This window comes from Numida meleagris, chromosome 8 (assembly GCF_002078875.1).
Source record: "Numida meleagris isolate 19003 breed g44 Domestic line chromosome 8, NumMel1.0, whole genome shotgun sequence".
Classification (NCBI taxonomy): Eukaryota; Metazoa; Chordata; class Aves; order Galliformes; family Numididae; genus Numida; species Numida meleagris.
The window spans coordinates 17,764,859-17,781,685 of record NC_034416.1 but is presented as its reverse complement, the minus strand read 5'-3'; the positions used below and the strand labels follow the sequence as shown (position 1 = coordinate 17,781,685).

The following is a 16,827-nucleotide window of genomic DNA, read 5'->3' as shown; positions in this document are numbered from 1 at the left end:
GCCCCGCCGGCCCCGAGCGGCGGCAGCAGCGGGCCGGGTCCTCCAGCCCCGCGCCGGCACCTCGCCGTGTTGCACCAATAAAAACCGGGTTTTCAAACCCTTGAAAGCCGTGAATAGGGAGCGTTGCCGCGGGGTTATTTTTATTCCCCGAAGGAAAAACAAATAGGGTGGGGACGATGGGGCCCGAAGTTAGCTCCTTGCACCCAGCCTCGTGCTGGCCATGGCATGCTCCGCTGCCCGCACCCACCCGTACCCTGCGGTGGGATCCGTGTGGCCTTCCACCTGGGGAGCTGCCCCCAGTATGGGGATGTGGCTGCTGAGGAGATGAGGCATAGCTGGTGCCAGACGTGTGGCTCGAGCCTTGCTGTGGTGGCCAACTCAAAGTCCTTGTACTGGTTCACATATAGTGCTTTATGGGCGGCAGTATGTGTGCTTAATGGCCCGGCTCCCATCCTTTGACATGATGTAAACATATCGATGTAAAACTTTGGTCATGATGGGTTCCGCTTGGCTCTGGTCTGCAGCCCGAGGATAATTTCAGAGCCATGTGGGAGACAGCAGGAGGTGCTGTGGGGAGGAGAGGTGTGAGTGAGGGCAGGTTGCCTCTGGGCGTGTGTGTGGGTTCAAACACACGCACGTTGTGCACACACTGGTATGTTCTGAAGTTCACATGTTCCGTTCTCCCTTCTGCCCAACAGAGTCAGGATGGCTAAAGGTGACCCGAAGAAGCCTAAGGGCAAGATGTCTGCCTATGCCTTCTTTGTGCAGACGTGCCGCGAGGAGCACAAGAAGAAGAACCCAGAGGTTCCCGTCAACTTTGCAGAGTTCTCTAAGAAGTGCTCGGAGAGGTGGAAGGTACCTTAATCTGAAGCGATGACTTGTCATGTTATCTGCTTGCGTTGCCTGTGCTGGTCTGAGTGCAGAAGGGGATGCTGCTGCTGTTCCAGTCTGGGTGCTGCGTCCCTGCCCGATGTGCTGCTGCTGGCCCCTGTAAAAGCCACGAGCACTTGTGCCGGCATGGCCACCTCCCTCCTGCAGTGCTGGCCATGGCCGCTGCCGCGGCCAGGACCTTGGTCCCCACAGCGATCCATTAGAAAACAAACACATTCTGAAATGGCCCTGTGGAGTTGGCGTGTTTGGCTTGTGTACTCAAAGTTTGCCAGTTATTGAACATTGGGTGATCACGTGGCTTGGTGTCTTGTGTTTTCTGTGTGTTTTTTAGACCATGTCAAGCAAGGAGAAGGCTAAATTTGATGAAATGGCAAAGGCCGATAAGGTACGATACGATAGAGAAATGAAGGACTACGGCCCAGCTAAGGGTGGCAAGAAGAAGAAGGATCCCAACGCCCCAAAGCGACCACCGTAAGTAGCTGAGGCACAGCGTGCACAAGTGTTACTGCGCTGCTTCTTGCAGCGCTTACAGCTTGCCTGTTATTTGCGATAAAACGTCAATGGGATGTTCTGTGGGTACAGAAGTACCAAAGGTGCTGATAGCATCTTTGTGAGATTTCTGGGTAGATTGTAATTAATCCTGAGCGTGTAGAGCACTGGCAGAGTTGCCGGTACTCGGTGCCCTTAAAATTGTGGTGAAGGATGCAGGCGGCTGGGCCGCAGTGAGACTTGTACACTGAAGATGGAATTGCAGGAGGACGGGGATAGAAAACGTAATAGAAACAAATAAGATTTAAGGCCGCAAGACTGGCCCGCAGGAAATTCAAAAAATGTACTAGAAAAAATAATAATTAAAAAAACAATTTGTTGTCCACACGTGGGCGTAGGTAAGGATGTTAGGGATGTTGTGCTGGGGGGCGGGGAGGGGCTGCTGCTGGGATGTGCTGCTGCGCTGCTCACTGTCCGCTGGTGCTTCTCCCCAGGTCTGGCTTCTTCCTGTTCTGCTCAGAGTTCCGCCCCAAGATCAAGTCCACAAACCCTGGCATATCCATCGGGGACGTAGCGAAGAAGCTTGGCGAAATGTGGAACAACCTCAGCGATGGTGAAAAGCAGCCTTATAACAATAAGGCCGCTAAGCTGAAGGAGAAGTACGAGAAGGTAAGGCTGCTGTAACGCGTCTCTCCTTGCGGGCTCCTTTGCTGGTGCCTCTCTGTGTGACAGACGGAGCTGAGCAGTGGGGGCTGTGCCCCCGCAGCTGTTGGCGGTTGGGCGCTCTCGTGTGCTGCGGGGCCCAGCTCTCACAGTGGATGTACGCCGGGTCGCAGTCGGGTAGAGGCAGGCAGGTGCGTTCCGGCGGGGAGGAACGTCCCCGGGCAAAGCGCACCCGTAGCTGCAGCGGAGAGATCGCCATGCTGTTAGAGGAGCTATGTCCTGCTAGCAGGGAAGTGATGAGAGGTTGGCTTCTCTCCCTAACCCTCAGGCAGGGAGTGGTTAGCGTGGGGCTCAGGGCTGCCTCCCCTCTGGGGCTGTGGCTGCAGGAGGGCAGTCGGCTCCGCTAACGCGCCCCGCCGTGCGAACGCTGGGTGTTTGGCGCTTAGGGCAAATTAAGACATCCCCTTGACTTTGCAGGATGTTGCAGACTACAAGTCTAAAGGAAAGTTTGATGGCGCAAAGGGAGCGGCAACCAAAGCTGCTCGGAAAAAGGTAGAGGAAGAAGACGAAGAGGAGGAGGAGGATGAAGAAGAGGAGGATGAAGATGATGATGACGAATAAAACTGTACAATACTTGTCTCCATGTGAATACCATAGAGTAGGGGAAACACCGTAAATGCAACACCTCTTATTTGAGATGGTGTCTCTTGCCCTTATTAGGCTTAATTAAAAAAAAATTTGGATTCCGATCGCGTTGTAGTTTCTAAAAGTGCTCTAGAAATTGTAACTGGTTTACATGAAGTGGCCATGGGTGTAGTGAGCACCCTGAAACTGTATCAAAGTTGTACATATTTCCAAACATTTTTAAAATGAAAAGGCCCTCTAGTGTTCTCCTAACTCTGTGCACTTTGCTGTTGGTGTAACAAAGCATTTAAAAATGTTTCAAGCATTTTTTTAATTTGTAAGGTGGTGTTACTATATGGTTATTGGCTAGAAAATCCTGGGTTATAAACTGTACATATCTATAGTTTGTAAAAACTAGACAGATTCTTGTGGTACATGCTTAGAGTTATGATGCCTTAGAGGAGCAGTGATTACTGGAGAGGCCGTACGTTCCCCGGGGTGCCATGGCCCGAAGCATGCACTGTGAGGGTAGATCTATTTACACTACAGTGGGCGTCCATTTAGCTTAAAGTTGTCTTTCTGTATATAGTGAAATAGCATTCTGCTGCCATTCTTAGTTGTGGAAGGGGGTTCAGCTGGCATGAGAAGTGTACGGATTTTTTTAGTTAAGTGCGGTAGTTTTTAAACTGAAACTGTAGACATCTCTTCATCGTCAACTCAGTGAAGAGCCAGTGCAGCAACTGAAGTTCAAAAACACTCTGTACTTAAACAAATTTGCAACGTTCTGTTTTTTTTGTATGTTTAGAATGCTGAAATGTTTTTGAAGCAAAATAAACAGTATTACATTTTTAAAACTGTTCTTGACAACACTCTAAATTTCTGGTTTAAAAGGATCTTAACAACAGCGAGAGGTTCATTGCGAAGTCTGTGGCATCCCTCAGGGCTGGTGACTTAGGAAACATTCTGACTCAAGGATTAAAAATAAAAATAAATGGTGGCCAGCCAAAACTGGCTGAATTGAAAGAGATGGCTGCTCCAGCTAATATGCAATCATAACTGTTTATGGCTGAGTGGCATAAGATGCTATGCAAGTTTGAACTTTATTACTTGAACTTGGGAGCCTAAATGAACATTCATGACGTAATTGTTTGTTTGTGTGTGTATATAGCAGCATTCAGAGATGCAGAGAAAGGTAGGTGGCTAGGAATGAGGCTGATACTATGGAATAAGTATAAAAGCATAGTTTGGATTTTTTTTTTTTTTCAGTTGTGTTGGGTAAATTTATAGCCCAAATGCATTGCTGTACATATTAAAATGTGCCTTTTTTGTCCTGTGTTAAACTGTTTCAGACTTGTGGTTTTTTCTAGCATCTTAACCCTCGGCAGGAGCGAGGCGCCCAGGCTGGCTGCCGCACTAGGGCCGTGCTCGCTCCGCGTCCCTCCTAACGACGCCAGGTGACCGGGTGCTGCGGGCGGGGGCACGGCTCGGCTCCGTCCCTCTGGTGGCACTGGCTGCAGCACGGACCTGCTCTTCCCGGTTCCGGCGGGGTGTCCCGCAGCCTCCCTGGGAAGGCGCTGCCCTGCTCGGCCCCGGTCTGGTGGCTCTCCCCCTCTCCCTCGTGTTCTGGCCGCGGCTCCAGCCCGGCTGCTCGGCCAAGAGGAGGTGGGCTGCAGACGTGCCCGTGGTGACGCTGTCAGATGCGCGCTGCCACGTGCCGCCCGCTTGGCAGGAGGGGAGAACTGTGTGGGGACGGCCGCTGCCACCGAGCCCAACTGCGGGTGCACGAGGGCCCGGCTTGCAGGCAGGAGAAGCGATGCTGGTGGGGAGAAGCGGCTTCATCGCCTGACGGGGCGTGTGTCTGGCTTTGTGACCTCGATAACTGCGGTACTGTGGCAAAACACCGACGTGACGTTGTGGTGGGGTAGGAGCTGAGAGCGAAAACGAGTTAGAAACTTACGGAATACGGCCTGGAATGTAGCCGCACGTGGTGATTTTTTTTTTAATGGTTTCAGTGTTCGTTGTATCCCTTGGAAATATTTCTGTAATTGCTTAATTATGGCAATTCTTAATGTCTTTAATGAACTACAACAAAAAAGTGTGAAATTGGCTCCCATTTTATGGGGAGTTGTGTTTTGAAAGGCTGAATAAAAGCGTGCCTGGAAAAGAAACAGGTACCCTCGTGTTCCCTGCCCTTCCTGTGCCTCTTGGGTCACGAGGGAGAAGAGTGGAGATGCCAGCACGTGGGAATTTGATGGGAAGTGGTGGAGCAGAAGAGAAAAGCGATGGCATCGTTTCAGGAGCTCTAATGCTGTTCCTATTGTCTAGCTGGCAAAATCTCCCCTTAGCCACATATGGGAATTAGTGTAGATCACTGCTGTGCAAATCGAGCTTGGCTTTGAATTAACTGCTAGTGAGCTGAGTCCCTATTGATAGTATTAGCAAATCAGGGCTGGAGCTGACACCTCTTTGTCTTCGTTATATTGGAAATCTATCGAGTTGCAGGGCTCCGTGGAGGTCTTTGGCCATAGGCACTACCTACTCCTGCTTGGCAAATTCCTGAAATACGGCGTGCCTGGGGGATGCTGCTCGATGCAGTGCTGGCGCGGGACTCGGGGGGCTTGGATTTGGGTACTGCAGATGCAGTGCTGGTGCTTCTATCCCCTTGGTGCTCTGCCATTGATAAATACCTCAGGGTGAATGTATATAAATAACGTAGGATTTTTCCCCTGCTCCACCACTGCTGTGATTTGTGTTCAGAGATGTTGTCATCTCAAATATTGGGAACTGCTTAATTTCACACGGCTCAGTTTATTTGATAGAACGCTCTGACATGCCTGTGGTGTTCCAAACAGACGGTTCTGCTTTGGGCTGCTGTGCAGCTGAAACTCCTTGCTCAACTTCACTCCAAAGCCGTGCGAAGTAAATGTGTCTCTTATTAGCTCCGCTCTGTGTAGAGGAGGGCAGTGATGAAATAGATCGAGGGGAGGGATGGAGGGAGGCTTCCCCTTGTGTGACTTTGCTAGAGCTGGCTGCAGAACGGCTTTCGTTCCCAAGCTGTGCTCTGTTGCATCCCCCTGTGCCTGCCCGAGGGGAGCTGGTCTCAGCCTGCGCAGCAGCTGCGGGACCCGCTCTCCTCTCTGGGGAGGCAGCTGGTGGCTGGGCTGGTTGGGTCCCCTCTCTGGATGCCTAAAATACAGAGTTACAGTGATGCAATTGTGGCCTTTGCTCAAAGGAGAACACCTGTGGGCGCTGTGCGCGGAGGGGCAGAGCAGGCAGGGGCCCCGAGCACCAACCTGCCTCACCATGCAGCTTGTCTGTGCTTGGTGCTGCTGGGCTGTACTCGGGGCCGTGCTCAGTTCTGAGAGCACACTAACTGCCAAAATGGGCCGTGTCCTCAAACCAGGCTGGCTGGGGAAGGTGTGCTACGGATGGGACTGCTCCAGTGCAGGGTAGAGCCTGCCCCTTGCCTAGCTCAGCAAGGCCATGCTCTCCTGCTGCTCTGTAGCCCATACAATTGTAAATCCGGTTGAAGTCTGGTAAATGTTTTGTGTGAGCTGAATGCACGCCCTGGGACTTGGGTGGGCTCCGAGGTGGAACTGCTTCAGCGCAGCCCCAACACAGGTGGGGGGTCGGCCCTCAGCAAAGGCAGTGCAATGGGATTGTTTCCTGCTGCTTGTGTCTGTACCCCAGTGCATGTGCGTGGAAGCAGCACGTTGATTTTTCCGTCATAATATTAATTAAAAATCAAGGTCCAAATGCATATGGAATCAATCGGCAGCAGCCCTAGCAGAGATCCCCAGGAAGGTGGGAGCCTGCTGGGGGGCGTGCTGGGGACATGGCAGTTGCAGCTCTGTCTGCTCGCTGTGTCAGGCCGGCTGTTGGCTCCCCGTGCTTCTTGCAGCAGCGAGGTGTGAGGGCTGCCGCTGGCTGTGTGTCGTTGGCCAGCAGCTGGATGCTCGCAGCTTTGGACCTCTGGCTTGCCGGACTGTAATGCAATGAACTGACTGCAAATTGCAGCCACGCTGTAGAGCGAAGCAGAGGGGACCTGGCCACCGAGCAGTTGCTCTCTGAGCGTGTTTCAGCTTGCAGCCTGGCGTGGATCAAACAGCCCTGTGCCCGGCGGGGAGTGTGCTGTGTGCGTGCCTCTGCCTCTTTGTCAGGAGGGCTCCGGGCTGTGTTTGGTGGCCTGTGGCCGGAGTGCCCCGCAGCACCTGACCCCTGCCCGGCCGGTGTGGGTGTGATGAGCTGAGAGGAGGTGTGGGGCGGCTCCAGGCCTGTGCCAATGGCCTGGCCTCGGCTGGGGCTGCTGAGGGCTCACCCGGGGCGCTTGTGAGCTCGGGCTGCTGCCCCTCCTGCTGCGAGTGCCTCGTGCTCTGGAACTGGGGAGAACACAAACTGCTGGGAGGTTTTTCTGAGCAAGCTGCAAGGTGAAGGTGGCAGTGAAAACCTTAAAGAGAGCCCTTTGTTCGTGGGCTGCTCTGAAACTGGGATAAGCCCTGGGGAGCTGGCATCCAGCTGTCTCACTGAGGATCTGTTGCTCGCGCTGCTCGTTGGCTGGGGGTGGCAGTGACACTTGTGCCACCAGTGGGTGCTGGTGGTGGGAGATGCGAGCGAGGGGTGGCCAAGGCACGTCCTCTGCCTTGTGCTTGGACGCATTCAGCAGGAGCCATCTCCCAAATAAGGAGGAGAAGTTTTTGCTTGTTTATTTACTTGCTCTGCAATCTTTGCATTTTTCCCTTGTTCCTTGAGGAACATAAGCAGCGCTCTGTGTACATGTGACACAGCAGTGCACAAACTCCCTTTGTGACTTCTTTCTTTCATGGGGGAGAAATGCATTCAGGAAAAGCAATGCTCTCACAATGAGAACTGAGCGTTTCTAAATATGGACATCCCTTTTTGGACTAAAAAGTCTTTTCTGTACCACGCATATTTCCCCTGTTAATCATTTCCTTTTGTTCCTCGCAAACTTTGGTCCTCCGATGTTATGGAAGGAATTACAGCTGCTGTGTTTGTAAACTTTCCTTTACGTTGTGTTTGCTGGTTTCTGCCTTCATGGATCTGCTGAGTTGTTTCTTCTGCATTGTGGTCAGGAAGGCCAGCACTCTGGTTACACACCCTTTACTTTTCCTTTTTTTTTTTTTTTTTCTTTTGAAATAGTCATATTTGGCCTCAGCCTGTCTTGAAATATTGGGGATTTTACAGGCCAGTGAGCTTCTCTTGGTCCAATTCACCTCTTTTGTGTCGGACTAATTGCCTTGATAAAGGCGGAGCTGGAGCTGGTAAAGTGCTTCTCCTCCAAGGTGAAATGTGAGAGGAAAGAGGGAAATATTCAGATGTTCGCTAGCAGCTGGGTAAGCTGAATGCATCAGAAATCAGCCAGAGCTCAGACAAAGTAGGGGATTAGGAGTCTGGGGTGGGAGAGAGGCTGGACATCTGGAAGCCTGCTGCGCTGGGGGCGGCTGGGCTGGCCACAGGGCACGGCCGTTGTCGGGGCTGCTCCAAAACCCGCTACCTGTGCTATGCGTAGAGCACGCCCCTCCCCAGCAGCGTCCCCTGCCTTTAATGAAAAAACCATTACCGACGCAATCAGTGCTCTAGAAGCTCACCCTCGGGAAGCGGCAGGGCTGTGCTTGGCTCTCGTGGCCCTGCTTGTGCTGAGCGCCGCCTGAGCAGAAGCATCCCAGCAGCAGCAGGCGCCTCGGGTTGGCTTCTGTTGGTAGGATCAAGTGCCCTGTGTTGGGGAGGCCCACGAGCACCTTCAAACCCAGCTCCTGGCCCTGTCCAGACCGGGGACTGGGGCAGGCTGGAGGTTGTCTTTCTTTTATTTGGTGATGAAACGGGAATAGAAAAAATGGTTTTGAAAGCAAAAGATTGGAAAAGGAATTAGTATGTCGTGAGCAGAAATAGCCAAATAGTGGCTTGACTATTTTGTTTTTGTTTGGCTTGTTTGTTTACTTGTTTTCTTTGTGTGTTGTTTTCTTTCTTTCAAAAGTCATCCCTGTTCTTGCATCTCAGTGCCTGCTGTTTCTCCATCCTCCTCCTTCGCCTCCGGCACTTTGCTTTGCCCCTGCTTCCGTCCTGCCTGCGCTTTGCACTGAGCCGCGGTGCGTGCAGGTGTGAGAGCACACACAGCTCCTTCGCCCAGCACCTTGCTCCGCTCCAGCTGCAGGGCGCGGTGCAGCGCTGGGGCCATGCAGACGGCTGTGCCGGGGATGCTGCTGCGGCTGGGACGCTGCCTTCCCGGTGTCCCAGCCCCGAGGAGAGCCTAAAGCCTCAGTCAATAATAAGCTTATAAGGCAGTAAATCTCAGTAATGAGCAAAACAGAAGACGGCGTCTGCTCAGTATGACGGTGCTGTGTATGCTCTGGTAAGCAGGCGCTGGAATCAGCCACCCCTCATCGCAGGGTGCAGCTGAAACACTGCGTTTCCCGGCAGGAGAGGCAGCTTTCAGAGGGTGCTCCACAGCAAACGGAGAAGATGGGGAAACGTGTTCTTCTCCATTGTATCTTCAGAGACGTCGAATTGAGACGCAGTGGACAGCAGGCACGTGGGGAGGAGTGAGCCGCATGGGGCAGCGTTCCTGTCCCACGTCTGCTCTGCGGGGCCCCCCCGTGCCCACGGCTGCCGGCAGCCCTTGGTTAAGTCAGGTCTGCGAAATGGGGGGAGGAGAGAAGAGTTCAGGGGAAGGGATCTGCATGTGGTGTGTAATGCTTTTATGAATTGGGTCTTTAATAATTTACAGTGCCAGTTTAATACTTTGAATACAAATTATCTCACCCATATGCTGTGCTGACAAACATAAAAATGGAGTAATCAAAGCTGTAATAGCACTACAGCAAAAAGACATAAAATGCCACTAGAAGGCTCAGGATAAATTATTGCTTGCACACGCTAGCTCTATGGCTCCCTGGTGCCAACGGATGCGTTGCAATTTCTTCCTCAGACTTTGCATTCGGGCTGGAGGACTGGTGCAGTACCAGCAGTGCCACGTGCAGCTCTGTGAGCCGGGCAGCGCTGAACAAAGAGGAGGAGAGGGAAGGGCTCAGACCTTCCTGATAAACGCCGCAATTTAAATTCTGCTCTGGCATTCCATGGGCTGCGAAGAAAATATAGCCCTGGTATTTGTAGGGAGCCTCTTCCTCCTCCAGCAGGGTTATTTGCATGTATGATAAGCGGCAGTGTTGGCTTGCCATCTTCAGGCGGCTGTCTCGAATTGCGCAGCATCCCGAGCAGCCCCGTGCATCCTGCGGAGCCCTGGGCCTTCCGCACCCATGCCGGGTGCCTGGCCACGGCTCTTGGCTGCCTCCCGGCTGGGGATGGGCTGCGGGTGCTGTGTCCCACCGGCTGCCCGGAGGGCTGGCTGCAGCCTGGCACCAGGAGAGCCTGGGCAGTGGGCAGCGTTGCGCTGGGGAAGCTGTGAGTTTTGTCCTGTTCCCCTCCTGTCTGCACTCACGCCTCTAACGCTGAGCTCCGTGGGGCTGGAGGAGGGGGAAGAGGCCGAGCTGCCCCTGGGCTGAGGTTAGGGCTGACAGAGCGGCTCCTGGGTGCTACCAGCAGCTCTGCGCCGTGGTTTCAGCTGTCTGGCATCTTTTTGGTGAGCACCTGCAGGCATAGGGGCACGTTGCCGCGCAGCAGGGTGAGCAGGAGTGCAGAGCGCTGTGCTCATGGGGATGAGCTGCATTTGGGGATGGCAGTAGACTGTGTGCCGTGGCTTGTGGCAAAGGCTCTGCTCTTCCATACCGGTCTGTTCGCTGGTGCCACGTCACAGAGATGTCACCGTGCTGGCTAATCTTTTGTAGAAAGAGCCGTTTAAGGCTCACATTTGCATACACTGAATTTCTCAGCTATCAAGGTTACTCCATGCACTAATCCGTCCTGCGCTTCTAATGCGATCAGTGAGAAATGAGGCTTCTTCCCAAATAAATCACCAGCAGCCATGCTCTGGCGGTGCCACGGCCTTTCCTGCAGGCGGAGGAGCCGGGCAGCTCATCCAGCACGGCCATGGGGCTGGGACCCAGCCCCGCACAGCGAGGGCTCGCGCTGCCCACGAGTGGGTGCACATCCACTTCCCTAACACGGGGCCTGGCTTGGGCTGTGTGTGCTGGGAGTGCTGGCAGTGGGGCACAGGGATGGGGTACCCAGCTCTTCCCCGGGGGATGTGTGGGCAGTGGGAGGTGCGGGTGTCATCCAGCCCCCCTGGAAGAGCTCATCCCATCAACAGATCGTCTGGAGGACGTGGCCCTGCCGGGTCCTTCAGCTCTGCAAATAGATTGGCTGGATCAGGACTGTCATGAGAAATATTCCCATCCTCATCCGGAGAGGAGTTTTCAGCATAAAAGCTTTGATATGACTCATAAAGCATAACATCTAAATATTTCCCCATCCGAACGTCAAAGCAATGCAGTTTCGTGTGACACCTCCATTTGTTGAAGTCTGGGGATGACAGTAACGCCTGCCTGTCCCTCCCTGGATTCCCCAACTCTTGCCCCGCTGCCCCGTGGCTGGCCTTGCTCCCAGGGCTGATCGCCCACTGTCAGTGGCTGCCCCATGTTTTCATTTTGCAGAGGAAGAAACACGGAGCACCTCAATGCTGCCCTGCCACGGAAGGCAGGGAGAAAATGCGTAACGTTTAACCCCAATAAATGATGATTTCGCAGTGATCTGCCTGCCGTGGCTGCAGGACCTGTCACTGTGCCCTACAGAGACTGCTGGTGGTCAGAGGTCCCCAGCGAGGAGCACTGCAGCTTTGCTTTTTTACAGCTTAACAGTGTCCTGTCCGCTTCTCCTGCTGTTCTGGGGGGGCTGAGGAGGTTCGCTCCCTTGGGGGAGGCAGAATCAAGCGCAGCCCAGTGATGCCCACAACGTTGCCAGGGCTGCCAGCCAAGCCTCCCACCACGGCGCAGGCCATGCTCGCGGTGCTGCAGCCTGGTTTGGCTGTACGTGCCGTGCCGTCTCTCTTGCTGTCTGCATCTTCCTTTCTTTTTTTTTTTCTTTCCCTTTTTTAAAGGACTCTGCATCTGAAGCTGCTGCGCAGTGATGGCAGCGTTATTGTTTGCAGTGATTCCTATTTCCATAGCTCCAGATGAGACCAGAGCCCTGCTGGGCTGAGTGCCGCACGCACCATGACAAAGAGACAGTCCCGGTGCCAAACAACTTGCAGTCTTCTCCTTAATGTAAGGAATGTGAAATTAAGATCACTATAGCAACATCCTGCTCACACTGCATATATAGAAACGCCTTGTCAGTCTTTATATATATACAAATGTAAGATATACACAAACTCTAAATATGCCTGGCAACTTTCTCCCGCTGTGGAGGTGATGTCTGGGTCTCAGCCCTCTGCCCCGCTCCCTGTGAGCCGTGCCCCCTCAGGGGCTCTGCCTCCTGCCCAGGTGCCAGGGGCTGCCCCTTCTTGCAGGGTGATGTGGGGCAGTGCTGCCCACCAGGGCTTTGTTTTTGGTGTGCCAAGCCTGTAAGACTTCACAGCTGGAGTTGAAGCTCCAAATTTGCTTCCTTCAGGCAGAGTTTCAGGGGTGTGGAGTGAACCTGAGACATGCAAGTCTCTCTCTTTTCTCCACTTCCCATCTTCCTTTTCTAAAGCTAACGGTTCAGCTCTGTTAAATGGAATTTCACACCCATTATAAAGCCCAGCACTGGCTTCTGTGTGGCTGCATAAAGCCAGGGCCGGGGGTGCCTGTGGCAGAGCAGAGTGGCAGGAGGCAGCCACTGGCAGCTTGGTGCTGCTTTGGTTCTCCATAAAGCCACAGGAATTCGAGCATGACTTTCGTCTTGCCATAAAGGTAAGTGCAGCTACTGATCGAGGTGGGCTTTTCCACCGAAAGAATCCCAGAGGAGGCATCTGTCCCAGGTGGGAGATGTATGGGGTGCCCACAAGGAGGAGGAGATGTGTCCCCAGCAGCGCCGGGGCTGGGGGCTTCTTCAGGCAAAGCCTGGCTGTGCTGGGCAGGAGCGCTGCTGGCGGGATCAATACTGACCTGCAGAGCCTGCGGAAACGCTGCGGGGCTGAGTGCGGAGCTGGTGCGGTGCGGGAGGTTTCCTGATGGAGCTTCCATGGGGAGGGCACTGGGAGCGCTGGGATCCAGCAGCTCACTGACCAAAAAATGGCCAGCGGAGAAATGGAAAAGGTGGTCGGCCACCTCCGGCCGTGCTGGCAGTCCTGCAGGGCTCTGGCTGTGCTGGGGCCTCTGGTGACGCTCTCCCTTTCTCCTGACCTCTGCATTTCCATCAGCTGTTTTAGCAAGTCTGCCACCAGGAATGCAGTCAGGGCCCTGCGCTCCTATTTATGCTTTCACCCAGCAATTTGCAGCGGGTTGTAGAGCACTCTGCTTGAAATTGACAGCAGAAAGCAATACACTTCATAAGAGGAAACATCTCCACTGGTGGCTGGATCCATGCAGGCTGTTTCCCATAATGAGGATGAAGAAAAGAGGCCTTTGCAAGCAGCTGTGGGCAGCAGAGCCCCTCGCTGCAGGCGCACTGGTGCCACTTGGTGTGCAATTAAGAGCCGGGTGTCAGGAGCAGCTGTGCCGTGCTGCCCCCCAAAACCCGCCCATGCTGATGGTCACGATGAGGTGCTTGGTGCTGAGTGCCCGTGGTGCTGCAGAGCCCTGCCCAGGCTGCTCAGGGCAAGGCTCCCTTTGGGCCTCCTCGCTTCAGTCTCTTGTTTCTCCCCTCGCAGAAGATGACTGTGGCAGTTTCATCCCTGGCTTCGCTGGGAGTGGGAGGATGTTGACAGGAGCGATGGCAAACTGGGCTGGGTGAGAAGGCACGGGGAGCCGGGCTGGCCCCACTGCTCTGTGGGGCAGGAGAAATGCCTGCAGGTGGGGGGTACCCAGGTTTTGCCTGTCCTGCCTCCCTGTGAAGTGATAACTGTCTCTTTTATTGGGGTTGAAGCACAGCCAGAGTACAAGCTGAAGTCCCTGTTCTGAACGCACATGGAGGAAAACCAGGGGAGACCTTGGTGTGTTCAACAGCTGCCCTCCAGCTCCTCCTGAACAGGGCAGGATATCGGGCTTGGGGCTAGAAGGAAGAAATGGCAGAGCCGGGGAGGAGAGGGGCTGACAGCCATGGGGCAAGCGGGAGCCACCCTGCAGCGTCCCCTGTGGGCACCAGGGCTGGGGCTGTGCAAGCAGCAGCATCCCTGCCTGCAAAAGGGACAGGGAAGTGAGCGGTGGATGGGGGCTGCCAGAAATCTCAGCGGGAACAATATCAAGTGCTCTCTCTATTTAATTATTTACCTTTAATATTTTCTTCTTGTTGCTCAGGAAGTCTCAGTGCCATGAGCAAGCCCTGCCCGCAGCCAGCCCCATGCAGCCCCTTGTCCAGGCGCAGCATTTGGGCTCAGGTGTGAGGAGGATGTCTGCTGTTCCTGTGCTCCTGCTAAAGGCAGATCCTGACCACGAGCAGGGCTGCTCTGTTGCTCCCCAGGGACTGGCTGCCATGGGCAAGCTTTCCTTTTTCTTTATTTGTTGTCCTCTGAGGAGCACTGAGCACCTCGAACAACTTGTCTGCTGTAGGGCAAATGTAGGAGGAACGGTTTTCTTGCTCAGAATCTGAAGCCCTGGGCCACTCCTCACCCGAACAATGAGCGGGAGAGGCGCTCCCATTTGAGATTTTGGGTGGGATACAAGACCATTCACAAAGCCATTGCATCCCAGTGCTAGAGGAGTGCAGCTGGACGAGCTGAAGGCAGCGGGGTGCTCGCGGTGTGCCCCCATTCAGGATGTGACCCTGCAATCAGAGCAAGCTTTGGGCCGCTGAAACACGGCAGGCTCTCTGTACGTGTCAGAAGCACTGGGGTTATTTGCCAGCAGAGCCACACAAACTGTGTGCATAACGTAGCCACTGCCTTTGTGAAAAGCGTGGTTTGATGGCAGCACTTTGTGGAGCGCCCTGGTGCCAGGTGATGAGCTCCTGCCTCGCTCCTGCTCAAAGAAGCTATGGGGCCCTGCCCCCAGAGATGCCTGAGGCCGGGCCCCTCTGCAGCTGTCCCTGCTAAAAACCATTGCTGGAGTCAAAAGGCGATGAGCTCCACAGTGCCAGCTGAGGGACGTGGGCATGTCGCTGCCACTGAGCAGGCTCGGCCAAAAGCACAGGCTGAATTGGCCCTAACTACGCCAAGCAGCGTAGTGGTATTTGTGGAGAGCAGCCATTATCTTTCCGGATTTGACAAAAGTGAATGGTCTCTTTTACATTGACAAAAATCAGCGTAGCAGTCAGCCCGTCCCCGTGTAGGGGAAAGAATCCTTCATTTATAAGCGATTCATTAAGTAGCATTAAAGCTGTCTCCGAAGACAAAATAATCTTTTTAAAGAGGACTCAAGGTACCGAGAAGGAAGATTAATGCCTCAGCTATCTTTCAATTATGCAAGCTTTCATTTGTTACCATACACCTGGTTAACTCTTCTGAGCCAAGCGCAGTAGGGAAGCAGGCGGGGAAGGCAGGAGGGGACGGCGGCACTCCAGCCCTGTGTGCACCAGGTGCATTCTGCTCAGCTTTCCTCTCGGTGTGTGTGTGCCACGTGTGCTCTGGGAACCACGGGGCTCTGTTTGCTGACCCTCATTTGGTCGCCTTCTCCTGTGATCACATTCGCAGTTCTTGCACAATCAAATGAGCCTAACACTCGGAATATTTTTATTTCGGCATGATTTACATCAAAGGTTCTGGCAAAGCGTAATTAGGAAGGTCTTACTGATCCATCCACCTTCCTTTCTTTCCTTGCCACTGGTTCCTGGCACACAGGCTTTATCTTAATTGAAACTGTGAAGAGTCCATTTAGCAGGAAGGTGGGAGGAAACAGCCCGAGAACGATCCATCTCAATTGCTCCACCGATGAAAACAGTTGCTCACTCCATCTATCATAATTTCTTCTGAGTGTCACGGGGAGATGGGCTGCTGGAACGGCACGGATGCACAGAGCTGCTCCCCGGGGCACTGCTGCGGAACAGACTACTCGGCGCAGCTCTCAGTTTCACTCCGAAGGAAGTTAGCAGGTGAAAAACATTCCTTTACTATTTTAAAGCTGCATCGCTAGGAAATACATATGTATCTATGTATGTATATGTATATCATAAGCGAGGCCAAAGACTTTGTTGGGCAGCTTTGACGCTCCCATGGGTGCTCTTGCCTGGGACGTTCCCCAACAAGCAGCCCTGCTCTGCAGCTGTGGGGAGCAGTGGGTTTGTGGCACTCTGCCTCCCCCCCTGAGTCATTCAGCAACTGGCTGCACATTGGCACCACAGGGCAGGACCCCATGGGGCACCCAGCCCAGCAGCTGCCTCACTGGGGGCTGGGGCAGCACGGGTGGGCTTGCTGCTGGCAGGAGATGGTCAGTCTGGTGTGGGTTTGCTGGGGCTCTTGAAAGCTTCCCAGCTGGCTGTTCCTGAGTTTCAGCAGACAGCAAGCCCAAGGCATCTGCATTTTGAGCCGAGGTCCTCAGAAGTCACAGCCCAGCTCTCCATGTCCAAAACACACCTGAAAGTGTCTTAAAGTGGTGAAAACAGCACAGACCAGACCAGTTGGAAGGCGAGAGCTGTGGAAAGGATGCGTCTGTAGGAGCTACACCGTGCTGCGGGTGGGTCCTGGGCATGGACACAAAAGGCTGCAGAGGAAGATGTTCAGTTTAGATCGAAAATATTTGCAAAATTGTGTAGAACTCAGCAAGTTCATCCAAGGGATAGGATAGAACAGAACAGAACTGAACTGAACAGAATAGAACAGTTCAGAAGGAAGGAACCTTTTGTGAGTCCAACTGCCCGACCACTTCCATTTGTTGCCATACACCTGGATTAAGTCTTCCCGAGCTGAAGTCAGAGCACGTCACCGACCCAAACTCTCCCTGAACACGGCCGGGCTCGGGCCATCAGCCCCTCCCCGGGAAGCCCGTCCCGCGGGAAGGACGCCGGCGCGGGGCAGCCGCGGCTCACCGCATCCCCAATAAAAGCCGCTTTCTGGCTTTACTTTCAAACCGAGCTGAGGATGGATGCGGCCGCGGGACGGCAGCGGCGAGAGGCACGCGTTCGCAGAACGAACCCGACGGCGGAGACTCGCCCTCCCGCTCACGGTGGGATGGAGCAAAACCCACCCCGCACGCAAGGGGTGGGGGCACGCCGCAGACCGCGGCCGGCGGAGCAGCGAGC

General features: G+C 54.0%; 1 protein-coding gene across 1 annotated transcript in view; it reads left to right on the top strand.

The window, feature by feature from the left end:
• HMGB3 (high mobility group box 3) overlaps nt 1-4,007 on the top strand; it is a 5,791-nt gene extending 1,784 nt beyond the window's left edge. Inside the window, exons 2-5 of the mRNA XM_021406428.1 lie at nt 699-855; nt 1,223-1,362; nt 1,875-2,049; nt 2,521-4,007. Coding sequence (XP_021262103.1) covers nt 706-855; nt 1,223-1,362; nt 1,875-2,049; nt 2,521-2,664 — 609 coding nt within the window. The 5' untranslated portion in view covers nt 699-705 and the 3' untranslated portion in view covers nt 2,665-4,007. The remainder of the gene's footprint in view (nt 1-698; nt 856-1,222; nt 1,363-1,874; nt 2,050-2,520) is intronic.